The sequence below is a fragment of the Phymastichus coffea genome, unplaced genomic scaffold (assembly GCF_024137745.1).
Source record: "Phymastichus coffea isolate CEN01 unplaced genomic scaffold, Cenicafe_Pcof_1.1 PCOF00035, whole genome shotgun sequence".
Taxonomy (NCBI): domain Eukaryota; kingdom Metazoa; phylum Arthropoda; class Insecta; order Hymenoptera; family Eulophidae; genus Phymastichus; species Phymastichus coffea.
In genome coordinates, this window is record NW_026706846.1 from 2,059,821 (window position 1) to 2,079,422 (window position 19,602).

At 34.5% G+C, this 19,602-nt stretch overlaps 1 protein-coding gene across 3 annotated transcripts in view; it reads right to left on the reverse strand.

The window, feature by feature from the left end:
* The window catches only part of LOC131663397 (NADH-ubiquinone oxidoreductase 75 kDa subunit, mitochondrial), a 779,163-nt gene that overhangs the window by 252,431 nt on the left and 507,130 nt on the right, over positions 1 to 19,602 (reverse strand). For all 3 annotated transcript variants that reach the window (XM_058933788.1, XM_058933789.1, XM_058933787.1), the window contains one exon: positions 2,467 to 2,656. In XM_058933788.1, coding sequence (XP_058789771.1) covers positions 2,467 to 2,656 — 190 coding nt within the window. The remainder of the gene's footprint in view (positions 1 to 2,466; positions 2,657 to 19,602) is intronic.

Below are 19,602 nucleotides of genomic sequence, written 5' to 3' on the forward strand. Positions count from 1 at the left end.
TTTTGCTTAATAGCAGACTGAGGGAGTGGAAAATATTTTGTTACACTAGGCAGCTTCTTAATTGCTGCTTCTCTAGCATTTTGTAATTTTATTTTAGCAGCACCAGAAAGAGGCATAATAACCCTTCACAAATGAATACATTAGAGAAAAAAACAACTATTTTGTCACTTTCAGTATAAAATTTTATAAACATAGACAGAAAAGAAAAAAGTAATTGTTCGGACTGCAACTTGCTCTCGATTGATAGTAGGTAAGCTCCCCATGGCAGGCATGTCGAAAAAAATTCCTTTGTTTTTCCGCGAAATGTGTAAAACAAGCAACCCTCTCGCATCGTCATTTGACCTCACAACATAGTCTTATTACTTTTCAGTCAGTTTTGACAAATACTATAATAGTTTCGGTGTATATGTAATGTGTTACATTTTCAGAAACTTTGATCTGAAATACTATTCATTTTAAAGTAAACGATTTCCAAACGCCTAATCTTGTAAATATGCAGCTGAAACTAAAGAAATAACGTTTTTCTAATACATCAAGAAACCAATTTAAAAACTTAATTCAAGCATATACTATTTGTACATTCTAAAAATATGCAAGATGCCTATAGAATTTCGAGTAAATATATAATATAATGTGAACATTTTTGCAGAAAAAAATTTTTTTACTGGCATTAATTTAACGAAAAAATTTTTCATAAAACAATAATCGAATCCAGCGTTTATAGAATTAAAAAGTCGAGTACACTAATAAAAAAAATTTTTTATAGGTATCGTACAATTTTTTGTCTCATATTCTTTATTTGTGTTTATATTTTTCGAGAGTAAGAGGCCCCTAGGATTTCAGGAGCCCGGGGCTCTAGCCCCTACTAGCCCCATAGTTAATCCGGCACTGGAATCGTTCTCAACGATAGCAAGATATTTAAGCACATCAGCAGTAGACTGATAATACAGATATCGGTTGCACCCTCCGAATATTCCCATCATTAGTCAATATACAATTTAGAAAAGATAGCGCTGTTTTACTTGTTGCACCGTTTTACCATTCGTGGCAGGGAGAATTTGAAAATAAAGTACGTATTCTGTTAGGGCGCGAGTAAAGCAATATTATTTGACTGGTTACGGGGCGGCAAGGGACGGGGATGGCTTCTCTGAGGTGTTCCAAATAGTGCAACACTTTCAGGCAAAGCCTTGTAAGGTACCACATTACAGAGTTAAGACGTTTAATTGACTCATTTTCGGCTCCAAATGGTTACGTGTTTCCCACGAAGGTCTACTATTAATAACAAAAAATTAAAAACATGGTAATATTAAAAAAGATTATGATAAATTTGTTCCTTAAAAAAAGAGATAAAAATCAAAGTAAATTAAATGGCAGTACAATTAATAAATCAATTTTTTACAAAGATGATATTTACGTGTTTCAAAAATGTATCATCCCGAATTGTACATGATGCAAAGAGTAGTTAATCTACTCTTTTGAAATGGACTGGTACCTCTCTTAGGTAATGAAAAAGCTTTGATTTGGCAAAAAAGTTGTATGCTGTATCCAAAAATTATTAAGTAGGGGCATTCGAAAGTGATCAATGTAAAAAAACTTTTGAAACAAGCTGATAAATTAACAGATCCTCAAATTTTCAATGATATTGGAAAAACTTTTATCATTTCCTTCGTTGTAACTTTTAAAGCTATAAACAAAATTGTAGATTGCTGTTTCAAAACAATAAAAGATGAAACAAAGAATTTAGAACAACTGATTGAAGAATTTCGAAAAGAACTTTTGGCAATTGACGTGTCCAAAACTCTCAAATTACATATTTTGTTGGAATATTTAAAACAATGTTTGACTTTACTCGGTGATAAATATGGACTTGGACTATGGTCAGAACAAAGTGGAGAGTCCATTCATAGAGAATTTTTTATTTTTTAATAAATTTAATGGAAAATCCTGTATACATAAGTCTTTTGAAAAAAGCAGTTGGACAATTTTTTCAGGTCACATTTAAACCCTTTTTGTACGTATACAATTTTTTTTATAATTATTATACATATATACATATATATAATTATATTATTATATATATGTATATATGTATGTGTCTGTGTAATTATTTATATTTATTTCATTTAAAATTGAGTGTTTATTTAAAAAATCCGTATTTTTCGAAAAAAAATGGTAAATGATCAGATACGAATTACGAATAATGTTTTACGGTTATTGATTGGTTTTTTTATAAGAAAAAATACTATCTACTAAATTTACTAGATTTGATTTCAAACTTTATTTTCGTTTAGGACTGCCGTATATTGCCTTCAATATCCACGTAATCAAATAATTCATTAATAGTACAAGGAAGATTCTAACTTACTCCTATTATTGTGCATGTTACTTTGAATATCTTGAATCACATTACAAATAAAGCAGGGGAATGTGATTAAATTTTTCATCATTCAGATCATTTCAGCTTACCTAAATAAACGATGAAGGTTCCATTAAAATCTTCTTTTTGGATAGACTTATCATCGGCACCGAGAAGAAAAAGAACTTTCGGTTGACTTTTCTTGACATCGTCTAAAGAAATAACATAACCAAGATCCAGAGCAGCCACCTGAGATGCATTAGTATGAAGAATATTCATTACATCCCAATTTTCTGGAGTCTAAATTAAAAATATAACAAATAATTAACACAACATTACCACGTCTCTACACAATAAATTTTTATGCTAAATACTATAAATTATTAATATATTAAATATTTTGCTTCAAAAATTGCATTCATATTGAACGCTATAATGGCCACTAACAAAAGGACAGTCAACCTTCTGCCTGGTAAATTTTGATGAAAGTTTGTGAGGTGTCATCTTTTTTATAAAAAAGAAGGTCCTTCGAAAGATTCCATCCAATGAGCCCTCTGGACCAAGCTATCGATAGGCCAATATTGAAAAAATGTTATATTTTAACAAAAATGCATTATTTTCAACATATCAATTACAAAAAAATTGTATGGACTGATGAAGTAAATTCAGTCAATTGTTAACATAAATGGGTTCACGCACATATACAGTACCGTCCATTAATTTTGGATGGGGAATCCATTTTTTGCTCTGACTTCTCACGCGCATATCTTCTTCAATATTTGTCGGAAATTTTTTTTAAAAATATTATTGGAAAGTACTCCTTAAAAGCTTCCTTTTTGTGTTATTAATTATTTTTTATGCCGTTTTTGAGACTGTGAGACCCTTAAGCAATTTTACAATTTTTACAATTTTTTGATTTTTGTTCAACCAGCTACAGTTTTTTTAGTAATAAAGTTGGAAAAAAACGGAAAGCAGATATGAAAAGTACTTGCGAAATGCCATATGCAAGTATTTTTCAAAAAAATTTTAAGTCTTTTTGTTGTTAAATTTTTACTACGACAAGTCAATCGCTGCCTTTTTTTTATTACGGAGTATTAAATAAAAAAAAACATTTTTGTTTCAAGCATATTTATTAAAATTATAATTTTAGCATTATAACATTTGGATTAACGTAATCAATGTCGTATGGTACGTATATAATTACATTTTAAATATAGTTTGCACAACAAAATATACAATGAAATCACAACTCTTAGAAATCTTTGAACATTCAACAAAAATATGAAACTAGACTCAATAATAGAACAATAAATTATATATTTACAAGCAAACAAAAAAAAATATTAAACTTTTGATTCGTCGAAAAATTCTCCTTTGGCTTTAATCACAGCTTTACAGATTCTTGGCATTCTTAACACTAATTTTTCAAGCACAGTACGGTCAAGAGAGTTCCAGCTGCTTTCAAGGGCATTCCATAATTCGGAAAGGTTTTGTTTTGCTTTCTGCTTTTTCCGTATTCGTCTATCTAGCTCGTCCCACAATAATTCAATTGGATTTAAGTCTGGCGACTGAGGAGGCCATATCATTCTTTTTAATACTCCATTCTCTTCTTTTTTACTTAAATAATTTCTACACAGTTTTGAAGAGTGTTTGGGATCGTTATCTTCTTGAAAATGGAACCCATCACCAATTAAACGTAATGCAGACGGGATAGCGTGTCGCTGCAAGATGCTGTGATACATTTTCTTATCCATAATACCTTCTATTTTCTTCAAATCTCCCACTTGATTACACGCAAAACAACCCCACACCATAATACTTCCTCCACCGTGCTTGACTGTCGGTATAAGACACTGTTTAGAAAACCGTTCGCCAGGTCTACGCCGTACGTACTGTTGACGTTTGCTGCCAAATAACTCGAATTTTGATTCGTCTGTCCACAAAACTTTTTTCCAATCTTCGATTGTCCAATCTACATGTTCTTTTGCCCATGCAAGACGTTTTTTACGATTAATCGGTCGAAGGAGAGGCTTCTTAGCAGCAATGCGTCCGTTTAAGTTTGCTTCGTGTAAGCGGCGTTTCACTGTTGTTAAACTAACTGGTTTATTCTTCGATGCATTAATATTTGCTGTTATTTCAGGAGCAGTTACTCTTCTATCACGTTTACTCGATACAACAATGAACTCGTCTTCTTTGCTTGACGTTTTTCGAGGCTGTCCTTTGCGTGGGCGATCAGCATTATTTTTGAAATCTCGGTATCTTTGACATGCTCTGTATACTGAGCCATATGACATCCCAAGTTTTTTTGAAATTTCAGAATATGATAAATCTTCATTTCGTAAAGCTACAGCTTGTGCACGCTTTTCTTTTTTCGATAAAGCACTAGTTTTGAGTTTGTCTTGTTTGGTTTCACGTTTTCTTGATCTTTTCGACAACACTTTGCACACTCGATAGTAAGGGACGCGTAATTTTTGTGCAATTGCATGGAAAGAAACACCTAATTTTCGTAAATTTCGAATTTGAGATTGCTCTTCTCTCAATGTCCTCACCCGCTGGAAACCCATTTTCAACTTATGTGTGATATAAACATATCGAGCATTTTCACCTTTAGTACCTCGAAACCAAAGACAGGAGTTGAAAACGTAAACAAACATTACGTGTACTCAAGCGTCGGAGTTCTCATGATCGATTGTTATGTTAGAGAAATAAACCTATAGCTTTCTCTAATTATAACTTAAAACAAAATGACTTAAAATTTTTTTGAAAAATACTTGCATATGGCATTTCGCAAGTACTTTCCATATCTGCTTTCCGTTTTTTTCCAACTTTATTACTAAAAAAACTGTAGCTGGTTGAACAAAAATCAAAAAATTGTAAAAATTGTAAAATTGCTTAAGGGTCTCACAGTCTCAAAAACGGCATAAAAAAATATTTAATAACACAAAAAGGAAGCTTTTAAGGAGTACTTTCCAATAATATTTTAAAAAAAAATTTCCGACAAATATTGAAGAAGATATGCGCGTGAGAAGTCAGAGCAAAAAATGGATTCCCCATCCAAAATTAATGGCCGGTACTGTATTTCTTAATATTATTGACTGGTTTGAACCATTATATTCTATTCAATTCATTCATAATTTTTAATTTATTCACATATGTCATTTCTCATAATATAAGAAAAAAGTACTGCAAAAACTTTTCAGACTATGGGCTCTCTTTCTTTAACTTTTGACAGTAGGCTCTCATAATTACATTTAGAAGAATATACTCGTACATGACCAATATTGTAGCAAAGCATCACCATCCATGAAAAGTAAGAAGTGGACTTTTTCAGTATTTATAAGAATTATTGAATCATCTATTACTAATGTGATTATATTGTTTAATGCCGTGCCTCCAGAAGGGACTGAAAAATCGACTGTCAAAGATATTGCAATGAACATTGCACAAAATTATCTATCACAAACTAAATTAAAAAATCACGTCTATCTCAAAACTACCGTACATAAAAAGTGCTCATCCGATTGTGGTAAACGAAGTTTTTGGTATTGCAATCAATGCAATCAATACATTTGTCAAACTTGTTGGAATGACTCTCATGCTGAATGAAAACACTAACTTTTATAAAGAGTTTTATTACTGTTCAAATTATATTAAAAAATTATAAAAATTAAAAAACTATACAAAAAAAATTTTTCAAATTTAAAAAATGTAAAAAAAATAAAAAATAAAACAGACTCTATATCACGTTTACCTCCACATGGTAAGGGTCGGGCAACGACAAAAACGTTTTGTCGGCAAAAAGACGTGATAAAAAAAACGTTGGTTTACATTTAGTTCTTTTTTATGTAATTTATACTAGGTATAAAATTGATTAATTTTTTACTTAAAAACTATTGACTCAATAACAAAAGAGTCTTAAAATTTACCAAGGAGTACTCTCAATTTTTTTCAGATTTTTCCGAGTTAATTTTCGAATTCGTGGAAAATCGGAAAATCGAAATTTCCAAATTCGCTGTAAAAAAATCTGAAAAAATTTGAGAGTATTTCTTGACTAACTATAAACATTTTTGTTCTTAGAAATTTTTCACTAAACTTGATAGATTTGAAGAAAAAAATTCGTCAAGTTTAAAAAAAAAATTTTTTCCTTTCGAACGCCATTTTGTGTTCGCCATTTTGAATTTCGGAAAAAATCCGACGACATTTGAAAGAAAAGACATCTATAACACCGATAACAGTGTTTTCAATGTTGTGTGCAAACTTTTTCCATTTCAAAATATACTTTTTTTAGAAAAAAAACGCGAAAAATTTGTGAATTTTCCGGAAAACCGGCCTATAACGTTTCCGGCTCACAATTTAGGTAAATTTTGTCAACGGCATTCGAAAGAGGAGGTAAAAATCTATAAGATGTGATGCTTGATAAATTTTTCATACGATTTTTTCATTAAAAGATATGAGGATGAAAATTAAAAAAAAATTTGTGTTATTTGGGAGGAAAAGGGTTCAAATGGAGGAAAATGTACTGGCTCATCGGAACAAAATAGGAGCTGTCAATTGAAAACAAACTGCTGCTATATAATCAATATATAAACCAGTCTGTACATATGGCATTCAACTATGGGGTGCTGCTTCTAACTTCAATATCGAAATCCTGACAAGATTTCAATCGAAAGCCCTACGTAATATATTACGGGTCCCATGGTTCGTACTAAATGAAATTATCCAAAATGATTTACAGATACCTACAGTTAAAGAAGAAATTAAAAAATTCTACACAAAATATAATTACAAATTTCAAAACCACCCAAATAAACTTGTCAACAAACTTTTCAAGACATCCATTGCCAACATCAGACTGAAAAAATATAAATTAATGAATGCGCAAATAAACTAACTTAATTGATTTAATCATATTGTAAAAGAAAGAGAGTATACTTACTGGAATATACTGCTATTTATTATATAGACTAATAGCAACAAAATTTACTTATTATCTCGATACGTGAGACAGATTATAAATAGTCTTGGAGTAATAAAAAGAACAAAAAATTAAAGTACTACGTAGCATTCTGTACTTGGAAGCGCGAATATAATTTAAGTATCAAAGCAAAAGAAATTAAGTAGCTTCAAACAAAATTTCCATTATAAGATAAAATATCGATAATTACGTTCAATTTAAGCTTGTTTCACAAATATTGGTTACGGATCGGGTAGTCATATTGATATGACATTTCTTTCTTTCATTTTAGTTGTAAACAAAATTTAAGAAACAAATTTAAAATGATACAAAGTAAATTCTACATTGAAAGAACATAGGAATAATATTCCAGTTGTATTATTTTGAAAAAATGTTATTTGCATCGATAGCAATATCTTAAATCGATGTAAGTACATGCGAATGAACCTAATTTCACATTGGAGTTATCGCAGTATGAAGTTCCCAAGTATGTAAACATTGTTTGAAAAAACAAACTCCATAAATAATAGTTGATAAAAAAACTTACAAAGAACAAAAGTTGGAGCCAGCATGAGTTAGATAAGTATTTTTGTAAATTTGTAGCTTGTATAATTATAAAATATAAATTTTAAGAACTTTAATCTTTGTGCTTATATTTTTTAGATTTAAGAGTATGAAAGATGATTCTACATTGTCCTGCCTATGGTTCGAAAAATAATGTAAAGCAGCGGATATAATGTGAGTTAGAATCTTATTTTATTAATATAATTCTGTATAGGTAAATCATTTGGTAATGCTATTATATATATAAAATCATATATATATATATATATATTTTATATATAGATATACATATATATTATAATGAATATATATATATTCATTATATATATTATTTATATATATATAATTTATTTTTTTATATATATATAATGAATATATATATATTGTAACGGGGGGATAGCTGCAAAAAATGAGAAATTTATTTAAGAACAAACTCCCACGATGCAGAGCAAACCGCCGCTCCGTTAACACGTATGTTAATACGTGTATTCGCCTTAACGTCAGCTGACTTAACTTAGTTGTCTTCGATCAAGCAGAGTTGAACTCACCTTAAGTCACGTACCTTGTGACACACGATGAGTTTCAAGTGTAAGCGACTTTACTCCTAATCCACTTAATCCCCTAGCTATAATAGGATTAAAACCTAAGCTTTTTCTAATTGTTTAAACTACTAGGAAAAATCATATGACGAAATCGGCGAATAAGTTTAATAGATTTTATTAATAAAAATCTCTACAGTCTTTGTCGGGCCGAAAGACTGACGCACGCGAATAGGATTTACAATTAAATAACTTTCGGTGAGAAAGAGAGAGAGAGAAGATACGAATTTTGGCGCGATCTAACGCTCGATGCGAATACAAAAAATTAACGCTAACACCGTTGGACAAAATATCAAATATATTATGTCACGCGATAATTAAGGGAGGTGCACCTACCCTGCGGTGCAATTACGGTGATCAGCCGTAATTGTTGAAGCAAATTAAAGGTGCTCCTCCGATCCAAATCAGCTGTGCTGCCTCGATCGCAAATCTGCTGTTTAATAGCTGTCACTTTTGCTGCTGCTTCCGTGATGCTGCTACTGTTGCTGCTTCCTCGCTCACCCTAGCACAAGTATCCAAAATCCCAGTAAACTTTTTTATTGGCAAATCGTTGTAACACTGTGCTAAACTATTTTGGCGGTACTACACAAGTAATAGCTGAGACGTAACTGCTAATTCAAAAGATCGCGCGCCCCCTCTCTCTCTCAATACTTAGAACTAACGCGAGAAAATCAGAATCGCGAACGGTTCGATTAATTGAATCGACTACCGTTGCAATATATATTCATTATATATGTAAAACAAAATAAATTTATGTTGCAACGGTAGTCGATTCAATTAATCGATCCGTTCGCGATTCTTTTACTCTCGTATTAGTTCGAACGATTAAGAGAGAGAGAGAGAGAGAGAGAGAGAGAGAGAGAGAGAGAGAGAGAGAGGAAGCGCGAGAGTTTGAAAATAGGCAGTCAAACCTCAGCTGTTTTCGCGAGAATACCGCCAATTTCTTTAGTACTCTATTTCGCCGTTTCTTATAAGGTTTTCTGGGACTGTTTTATACGTGCGTGAGTGCAACAGTATTGTAGCGGCAGCGGGCAGCAGCGTTATTGCAGCAGCGAATAGCAACAGATTGGAGAGCGAGGAAGCGCAGCTGATCAATTAGAAGAGCATCGACCGTTGAATTTTCTTCAACAACAATTACGGCTGATCACCGTAATTGCACCGAAGGGTAGGTGCACCTTCCTTTATTGTTGCGCGACAAAATACTCTCGAAAGTATTTTGTCAACCACGATCTTAAATTTTTTTGTGTTCGCGCCGAGTGTTAATTTTCGCCGCAATTTTCGAATTCTCTCTCTCTCTCTCTCACACCGAATATTAATAATTAATTGTGAATCCTATTCGCGTGCGTTAGTCTTTCGGCCCATAAAAGACTGTAATTTTTATTGATTAAATTTTGTTAATCTTATTCGCCGTTAACGTCATTTCATTTCCTATTAGCTTAATCGATTTATAAAGGCTTAAGTCTTACTCCGATTTCATCTAGGGGATTAGGCGGATTAGGCATTAAGTCAGTTACACCTAAGATAGATCGAGTATCACAAATCAAGTGACTTAAGTTGAGTTCAACTCGGTTGGAAAGAAGACACTGAAACGAAATCATCTGACGTAAAGGCGAATACACGTATAATTATACGTGTTTAACGAAGCGGCGGTTAAATTTATTAAATAATATTTATTAAATAAATTTCTTATTTTTTGCTAGATAACCACGCCGTTAAAATGTTTAAGTTAAAGTCCTCGAAAAACTGTTGTTCAATTGATCTACCTACAATGAAATAAATAAATAATTATGTTAAAATATAAATATGAATCTAAATTTATGTATTAACATACGAGGTGTGATCAAAAAGTAAGGTGAATTTTGAAATTTAGCGGGCTACGTCCGTTCGATCTTCGACTTTTTTATTTTTGGTTATGTCGGTACACTCGTCTAGAACATACGTTCCAAATTTCAGCTTTGTAGTATGTTTGGTTTGTTTGTGAGAGGCATCAAGGTTAGAAGTGTTTTGCGTGCTCCACGATTTGCTACTGTCTAAAAACATGGATCAAAGAGTTTGCATTAAATTTTGTGTGAAAAATGGAATCAAATGTTCCAAAATACTTGAAATGCTGAAAGTGGCATACGGTGAGTCTACTTTAAGCCAAAAAAATGTTTACAAGTGGTATAAACTCTTCCAAGAAGGCCGAGAAGACACCGACGACGAACCTCGTTCTGGACGCCCCAGCACATCAACAACTGATGAGAATGTTGAAGAAGTGAAGAAAATAGTGTTGGGAAATCGTCGAATTACCATTAGAGAAATTGCTTATGATATTGGCATCTCATTTGGTTCGTGCCAATCAATTTTGACGAGTGTTTTAGACATGAGACGTGTGTCAGCGAAGTTTGTTCCGAAATTGCTCAATTTCGACCAAAAGAAACGTCGCATGAGCATCGCCCAAGAGCTACTGAATGACGTCAACGATGATCCAGATTTACTCAACAGGGTTATAACAGGTGACGAAACATGGGTATACGGTTATGACGTCGAGACTAAGACTCAATCGTCCCAGTGGAGGCATTCTGGATCACCAAGACCAAAAAAAGCACGCCAAGTTCGATCAAATGTAAAGGTTTTGCTTACAGTTTTCTTTGACTGCAGGGGCGTGTTGCATCATGAGTTCTTGCCACAGGGTAGAACAGTAAATAAGGAATATTACCTGTTAGTTATGCGCAATTTGCGCGAAGCAATCCGCCAGAAACGTCCGAATTTGTGGAAAAATAAAAATTGGCTTTTGAACCATGATAACGCCCCTGCTCACACATCGTTGCTTATGCGCGAATTTTTGGCTAAAACCAACACAGTAACGATGCCATAGGCACCATATTCCCCAGATTTGGCCCCCTGTCACTTCTTCTTGTTCCCAAAACTGAAGAGGCCCATGAAAGGACAGCGTTTTGCCGCGATTGAGGAGATAAAGACGGCATCGAAGGATGAACTAAACAAGATCACAAAAAATGATTTTTTGAAATGCTTTGAGGATTGGCACAAGTGCATTATATCCGAAGGGGATTACTTTGAAGGAGATAAAATAAAAATTGATGAATAAATAAATATTTTTTGAGAAAAATAAAAATTCACCTTACTTTTTGATCACACCTCGTATATTGTGACGAGAAACGTCAAATTAGCGCTAATAATATAACCTAATTGCTGCCTGCGAGGGCAGCAACTACCGGGGAGACGAAAAACGTAACGATGGAATTCGGAGCGCGAGCAGACGGAACGCGCGCGATTGAAATCGAACCAGTGAAGCTATGATCGCCATCACGATCGCCCGCTTGTCTTCTACGCTAATACCGATCCCCGCGCCGTTACGTAAAAGAGATAGGAGAGGAACGCCCAGAGAGTGCCATCAGTAATCGCTGTTGCCAAGGTGCCAGATAGCTGCCAAAAGGAGAAGTCTGAGGCGAGGGAGAAGCGTCGCCCTCCACGGGGCCAACAGAGTGTGTGTGAGGTTTCGCCATCGAGGGCGAAACCGCGTGCGCGCGACACAGACAAATAAAAAAGGAAACAGTTTCCACGCAGTGCGATTCTCCATCGTCCGCTTCATACGCCTGTGATATTAAGGTAAGCTGGCCAGCTTATATTCGCGGTCGCGATACAATAGCCCGAATAACAATTAATTTTCCGACATCTCAAGCGTGCATGTACTAGCTCTTCTAACAAAGAGCAGCGAGCGATCCGACACTGCATGTTGTCGTCGTGCGAGCGTCGAAGTAAACAAAGACGCGGGCCGATCTGATGTAGCATATAATAGATAATAAAAAGTTCTGTTCGAGTCATTAACGAATACTCTCGACTGTACTATTTCATATTGCTTCCACTCGTTTTTTTGTAGGTTAGTAGATTTACTGGTTGACTGACGTCTGTTTCCCCATGCTCTCCGGATTGCGTATTGAGCATAGATGATTACATTCGCCCTCTAATGAATCCGCGCGAATAAAAATAATTAAACGGTATCAACCCCGTTACAATATCGACACCACCCATAAACTTATTATAGGTCGTAAATGCAAGAGGCATTTTAATTTCAACTTTTTTTTTCATTTCTTTGGAATATCTTTTAACTTTACTTTCAGATCCAACTCCAGCAGCAGTAGAAAGCATTGACACTTCTTTTGAGTCCATCAAAGTTATCAAATTCATATCGCTAGTCTGATCATGTTTTACAATAAAAGTCCCGCGTAAAGCTTTTTTATCTAAATCATTCTTTTCTTTCACTCTATCTTTTCTTACAACTCCCGTAGCTCTCAAACCTAATGATTGCAAATGTACAAATAGATCAGGGCTAGTGAAAAAGTTGTCACAGTATCGATGGTATATTTTTAGTTTTTTTCTTACTGTGGTAATAAAAAGTTTTTCTAAAAGACCGAGAACCACTCTACTTCCCAAAGCGCATTTTTTCAAGTTTCCATCGATGGCTGCATTTTTTCCGCCGTAGATTTCACAATCAAATAAAAACCCATCAGCTCCACATAATGCCAACATCTTGATACCGAACCTTACTGGTTTATTACGTATAAATTGTTTGATTACCAACCTTCCGAAAAACTTAACCATCATTTCGTCAACAGCTATGGCAGTATGGAAAAAACCAAATTGTTTCAAGTTTTTCCGGAAAATTTCAAAGATAGTACGTACTCGCCACGCAAAGTTATTTTGATTTTGTTCAGATTTTTTGGAATATAACATTTTCCCTTTGATTTGTTGAAATCTATTATGGGACATAGCTGATTTTACAACGGAGCACTCCAATAATGGATTGGTGGACCAATAGTCACTTATCTCTGGTCTTTTATTGAAAATTGTTAGAATTATTATACCCAAATAAGTATTCATTTCACTCATTGATAAATGCAAATCATTTTCGGCAGAGGCTTCAATAAATGAGTTTTTATCTCGGCAGATAAAAATGTTTCGAACAATTTAGTTGGCGAACTCGCAAGAATCTCATCCCGTTATTTATCAGTCAATAAATATTCATTTTTAAGTGTTTCAGCGCACTTTTTTTCTCCTAATGTCCAATTATATTTATGATTTTCTTCTAGATACTTTTGATCAGAAGAATAATTGTTGGTAATCTGCTTGTAAGATAGTACCTTTTCAATTTCGTTTGACATTTGTTTATCAGATATATCATCATCGCTAAACAAGTCAATCCGGTTATCGTGTTCCAATAACTGACATGAATCTTCGAGCAAAACATTTGTAATGTTTTGGTGCGAGGATTTTGATGATGGTTGTTTTCGTTTCGGTATTGCGAAAAAAATAATTTACGCTATGTTTATTTTGTGAATTTTTAATGATTAGAAGTAACAACTATGGCTTTTAGATAAAACAATATTAATTAAAAATTCAATTTGTGATTTGTATAAAAAATAACTAAAACGAAGATTGCAAATAAAAATTTTTCAATTATTACTATGAAATTTTTAAGTACAACACGAAAGATTCGAACGGAATTCAAACACTACTATAGTTACTCTTTATGAGAAAATTTTGTATGGTTAAGCATGTATCAAGAAACAAAAATTAAAAGTTCTGCTTATAACTGCACAAGAATTTACGACAGAATATTGAAAACTGAAAATTTAACAACTCATAAAACTTAGTAAGAAATAAAATTTCAAAACGTTTACGTAAATGAATGTTTAACAATTTTTCACTGTGGGCTAAAATAAAAAATTTTTGAAAACCTAAACGAATTGACTCTTGAATTTTTTAAATGATAATAATGGCCTTAGACCGTAAAAGTAAATAAGGTGTCAAATTGGCCGAATATTGTCGCCCGAGGTTTCGCCTGATCTGAGGCTTTTTTATTTACGGCCGTGACTGACTACTGAATACTATTCTTCTGCTCCTCTTTCGCCTAAAGTCCTATCGCGTCGCGATCAGGCAAATTGACTTTTAGCGAGGGTAGCAGAAAAAAAATTGTTAGACTTGAAATTTTTTTAAATTTTGTGAAACCAATTTGAAAAAAATGTATACTAGGAATAAAATTGATTAATTTCTTACTCAAAAACTATTGACTCAATAAACAAATTCATAATAACAAGAGTCTTAAAATTTACCAAGGAGTACTCTCAATTTTTTTTAGAATTTTCCGAGTTGATTTTCGAATTCGTGGAAAATCGGAAAATCGAAATTTCCAAATTCGCTGTAAAAAAATCTGAAAAAATTTGAGAGTATTTCTTGACTAACTATAAACATTTTTGTTCTTAGAAATTTTTCACTAAACTTGATAGATTTGAAGAAAAAAATTCGTCAAGTTTAAAAAAAAAATTTTTTCCTTTCGAACGCCATTTTGTGTTCGCCATTTTGAATTTCGGAAAAAATCCGACGACATTTGAAAGAAAAGACATCTATAACACCGATAACAGTGTTTCCAATGGTGTGTGCAAACTTTTTCCATTTCAAAATATACTTTTTTTAGAAAAAAAACGCGAAAAATTTGTGAATTTTCCGGAAAACCAGCCTATAACGTTTCCGGCTTACAATTTAGGTCAATTTTGTCAACGGCATTCGAAAGAGGAGGTCAAAATCTACAAGATATGATGCTTGATAAATTTTTCATACGATTTTTTCATTAAAAGATATGAGGATGAAAATTAAGAAAAAATTTGTGTTATTTGGGAGGAATAGGGTTAAACCTAACTATTTATGTTCAGTAAATATATGCTCTTTTCTTGTAATTCTACATAGTACTTGTATAATAATTAGATATTTTACTTGATTGCTTTGCGGGATATATTTATCGTTTAATCATTTTTAAAAAAATCAAATAGGAGGACAGGTACCTTTTCGAAGTATGAATGTGGAATAAATTTATTTACTTTTATTTACTCTCATTCTCCAGAAGTTAAACCAATTTTGAAAGTGATTTTTTATGTAGTTTTGTAATGTTTTGATTGCTATTGTTGCCTCTTTCGATGTCGATTTAGGCAATGCTTTGCCATTTCTATCGGAATGAAACTTTTTTCATTCGAATGATCATTAAATTGAAAATTTATGCTACATAGCGTTAAATATACTATGCTATTTAATTTAATCATATTGAAAAATATCATATTCAAATATATTCAATCATATTGAAAAATTATTTTTTCTTTTGTTGTTGGGAATATTCGAACAAATCGATGTCTTAGTAACTGTTAAATGTTTATAACCAAATTGCTGATAGCGAAGTGGTTAGTTGGCAATTGTATTTTTTTTGGCTATGGCGGAAAATAAGTATATTTTGGTTCTGTGGAAAGGTGACCCAAAAGAGTATAGTGTTGTGCAAAGCAAAAACGTGAGACAGAATAAGAATAGAATCGAAGTAAAATTTGGGAAGAAATGGTTTGAAGCGGAAATAATAGAAAGTAGTAGTGAGTAATTAAAGTTATTATTTTACTCGTATTAAATAAAATTATGCTGAAACTGGAGCTTTATGCTTTTTGCGGCACAGTATGTACGAGTTACTTGGTTTAATATGGTATTTTCTGCATCGTATAAAAAATAACAATTATATTATTATTTGGTGACATTATCCGTATCAAAATATTCACTCTGCTCTACAAACTAGCAGATGACCCGACAATTGCTTCGCTGTCGCGATTCACCCGAGAATACCGAATCGCAGCCCGCTCTAATGTACCGCTGCGACGGCTGCCCCGAGAAAAGCCTGTGACGAAAACGTTAAATACTGCGCGTGGCCGCAAGAACTGCACACCATGTTGCAATAATGGCGTGATCCGGCGACTGCTAGTGTTCGGGCGCGAGCGAGAGAGAGAGAGAGAGAGAGCGACCGAAGGGGCTCACCGTAGTTGAGGCTGTTAATACTGTTGTTGCTAAGTTGTTGCTGAGTTTTTGTTGCTGAGCTGCGGCACTCAGGTATAGTTGCCCTCTCAGATGTATCGCCCACGATACTTCGTCGTCGTCGTACAAAAATCTTGTGTTGTTCGCTTGTTGCTGCGTGATGCATCTGCTTGCCACTAGCGCCGGATGGAGAAGAATATCTCCGCTTGCGGCGCGGACACGCGTAAAGTCGCCCCCAACGCGCGGACCCCGCTGTGTGCGCGTGCACCACACATGCTTTTCTCTTTTTCTCTCACGTCTTGGCTCTGCCCTCCTCGTCGCCGTTATCGTTGCCGTTGGTCCGTCGCCACATTGCCACGTCGCATCTCCTTAGTGAAAACACCATGTATCAGCAAGAATTCTCCTTGCTCATGACCTTGTGGCGACGGACAGGCACGGTGGAGCGAGAAACTGGGCAAGCTCGTGAGCGAGCATTCCCCGTTACATACTTTAGAACTTAGATGTGTATGAGATCAAACCCGATCAGCGCTTTGATGATTTTACGCCTTTGCAATCTGTAAATTTTATTTGCTATTAGACTCGATGATCACAAAGCAAGTCGACGCCAGAGAGTGTGCGGTGACGGGATTTAAAGTCAATTATAAAAGATAATCAGCGAGCACTTTTCTTTTCCAACTTGAATTTTATTTCGGCAAACAAAACATTTCGTTTCTCGTTTTCATTAAAAACGCGTGACAATTATATTAATCTTGGAGTCGAGTCTTTATCATCATATTCGGATTTCCGTGGCGCATTAATTCGCAAACATTGCTAATTTACAGACATTATCAAAACCTCGTATCGGAAAGGCAATTTGATGCTTACATAGCATGGAGATGTTGAGTCTTCTGTTATCCAAGTTAATCGGGTTCGCTGCGTTTCTGGCGATGATGCGATGTTTGAGATGTTGATAAGGGAAACGGTCTTCGTCCGATATACGTCTTATGACACAGCTTGCCAATAGTAATACCGTTTTAGATAGAATGTTATTTTATAAATAACATGCTATCTCCGGGGTGTTCTAGTTGCAAATGCCTTATCTCTATTAAATCTTTTTCTAATTCGTTTGGGACTGTTACGTCTTACGACGCATCCTTTTTGTAACAAATGCACATTCGTGACATTCAAAGCTGCTAACCTACTCGCACGTCAGCTGACGAAACGCGAGGTGAATGACACTCCGCAATAAAGTGTTACGGCTTAGGACGCATCCTTTTTGTAACAAATGCACATTCATGAAATTCAAAGCTGTTAAGATACTCGCACATCAGCAAAAAGCTGACGAAACACGAGGTAAATGACACGCCTAAATAAAGTCACCAAACGCAAAATTTATATTCAGCAAAAACAAAATGTCACACCATATCGCAATACCGACCTGACAAGAGCTATAAAAGATATAAAAAGGAATGAACAAATTACTCAGGCAGTTGATCAGTAGTCCGTCAATCAGTCAATAAGTACCTGTAAGACTCAACTCCGTACACACCGGTCCGACAATTGATGATTACTTTACTTAAGAAACTCGCGACTGTTACAAAGTAATATCGTGCAAGTAATTATTCAACAACCTACCCAAAACAATTCAACAAGCAGTTAGAGCCTGCTACATTTATATAATTCAACAAGTAGTTAGAGCCTGCTGCATTTCTGTCAACAATTAAAAACTACGATTATCAAGGTAGTGCAATTATCAGACATACATTTTGTTACGTGACGCTTCATTGTATTATTTTTGTATTTTGTCAAATAATATTTCGGACCCGAGATTTCCGTTCGGACATAGTATAATCAGCAGTATTCGTGTGCGCGACTCGGTGGGAACGTGCGGCAGAGGCTGATTCACGCTGCGCCAGCATGCTGCGACGGCATGCTTCGGTCAGCGTGCTTAGCTAGGTAAGACGAGCCGATACGAGAAGCGTAAACGATTAAAGTATATGTGCGAGAGAGAGACGGAATGCGAGGGACAAAAGATATATAACAAACCGGCGAAAACAACGAGGCGATCCTCAGTTAGTCAGGAGTCAGCGCTCGACTAAGAAGCCTGCCATATTCCTACTTAAATACAAGAGTTTGAGAATATAACAGTTAAATTACATAATCGAAATACCGAGTGCCTAATATTTCTAACGATTTTGCGTGAACGAAAATCATACCAGTATTCACTTTATTGGCTATTGGAGTATTATTGGATAAAGGAAATATATTGGACCAGTTAATTAACCGAATTCGAAAGCAGTAATTACTCATATAACGAACCAAACGATATTTCGGACCAGAACAACAGAGTGAGTACTTCCGGCCTTTATTCTCGATAAACCGAAATCTTTTCCTTATTGTTTTTTTTATCTCTCTCTCTTCGCTTCAATACTACTTACCGTATTCAAGGTTCCCCTTTTGGTGAATCCATTTGTTTGCGTACCGGGACCAGGTGTGTAATCGCGACCGACCGCGCATTTTAGAATATTTATTTAATAAATCGCGAACTAGTTAGTAGGCCGATATTGTTACTAGACGTGCTATCTGATGTATCAAAATATATATAAATCTATCCAACGTACCCGTGTAAAATCATTTTAATAAACTAGGGAGCCCCCCCCCCCTTTCTTTCCCATTACTCTCGCTTACCGCTCGTGCGGACGAACCTCGCATATTATCGGCAAAAACGCGATTCATTCGCTGACACGGTCGGGGTACCGTACTGAAGGTTTAATTCGCCCGAGTCAGGACCACTCGGCGCTAAAAACGGTCTAACACGTGGCCGTTTTGAAAAGACATCAAAACTGTCACGTAACAAATGGTAGCAGAGCGTGGTTAGTGCCTTCGATTAATTGCCGATGAATCATTGTGTTTTTTTATTCTATTGATTTTTTTTTATATATATACATTAACATGTTGAACGGGACGCGGAGTTGAAACCCGAACCGTTTCTTCCGCCGTATAAGTTGAGCTCTAGCGAGGAAGAAACTTTCGTTCTTTCTTACGCGTTTGATTTCGTTGAAGTCAGTGGGAAATTAGAACACCCTCGAATTTATAATCTATTTTATTTTCCTTCGAAATATTACTAATCTCATATACAAACAATGGTTAAGGAAAATCCCTCAAAAATGAGGGATTTTCCTTAACCATTGTTTGTATATGAGATTAGTACCCTCGAATTTCTTTTGCTGACTGAGTTTTTTTTCTTTCTTTTCTTTTATCCTCTTCGAGTGAATTCTTCGTGCTTTTTAATTATCTTGCAAATATTAACA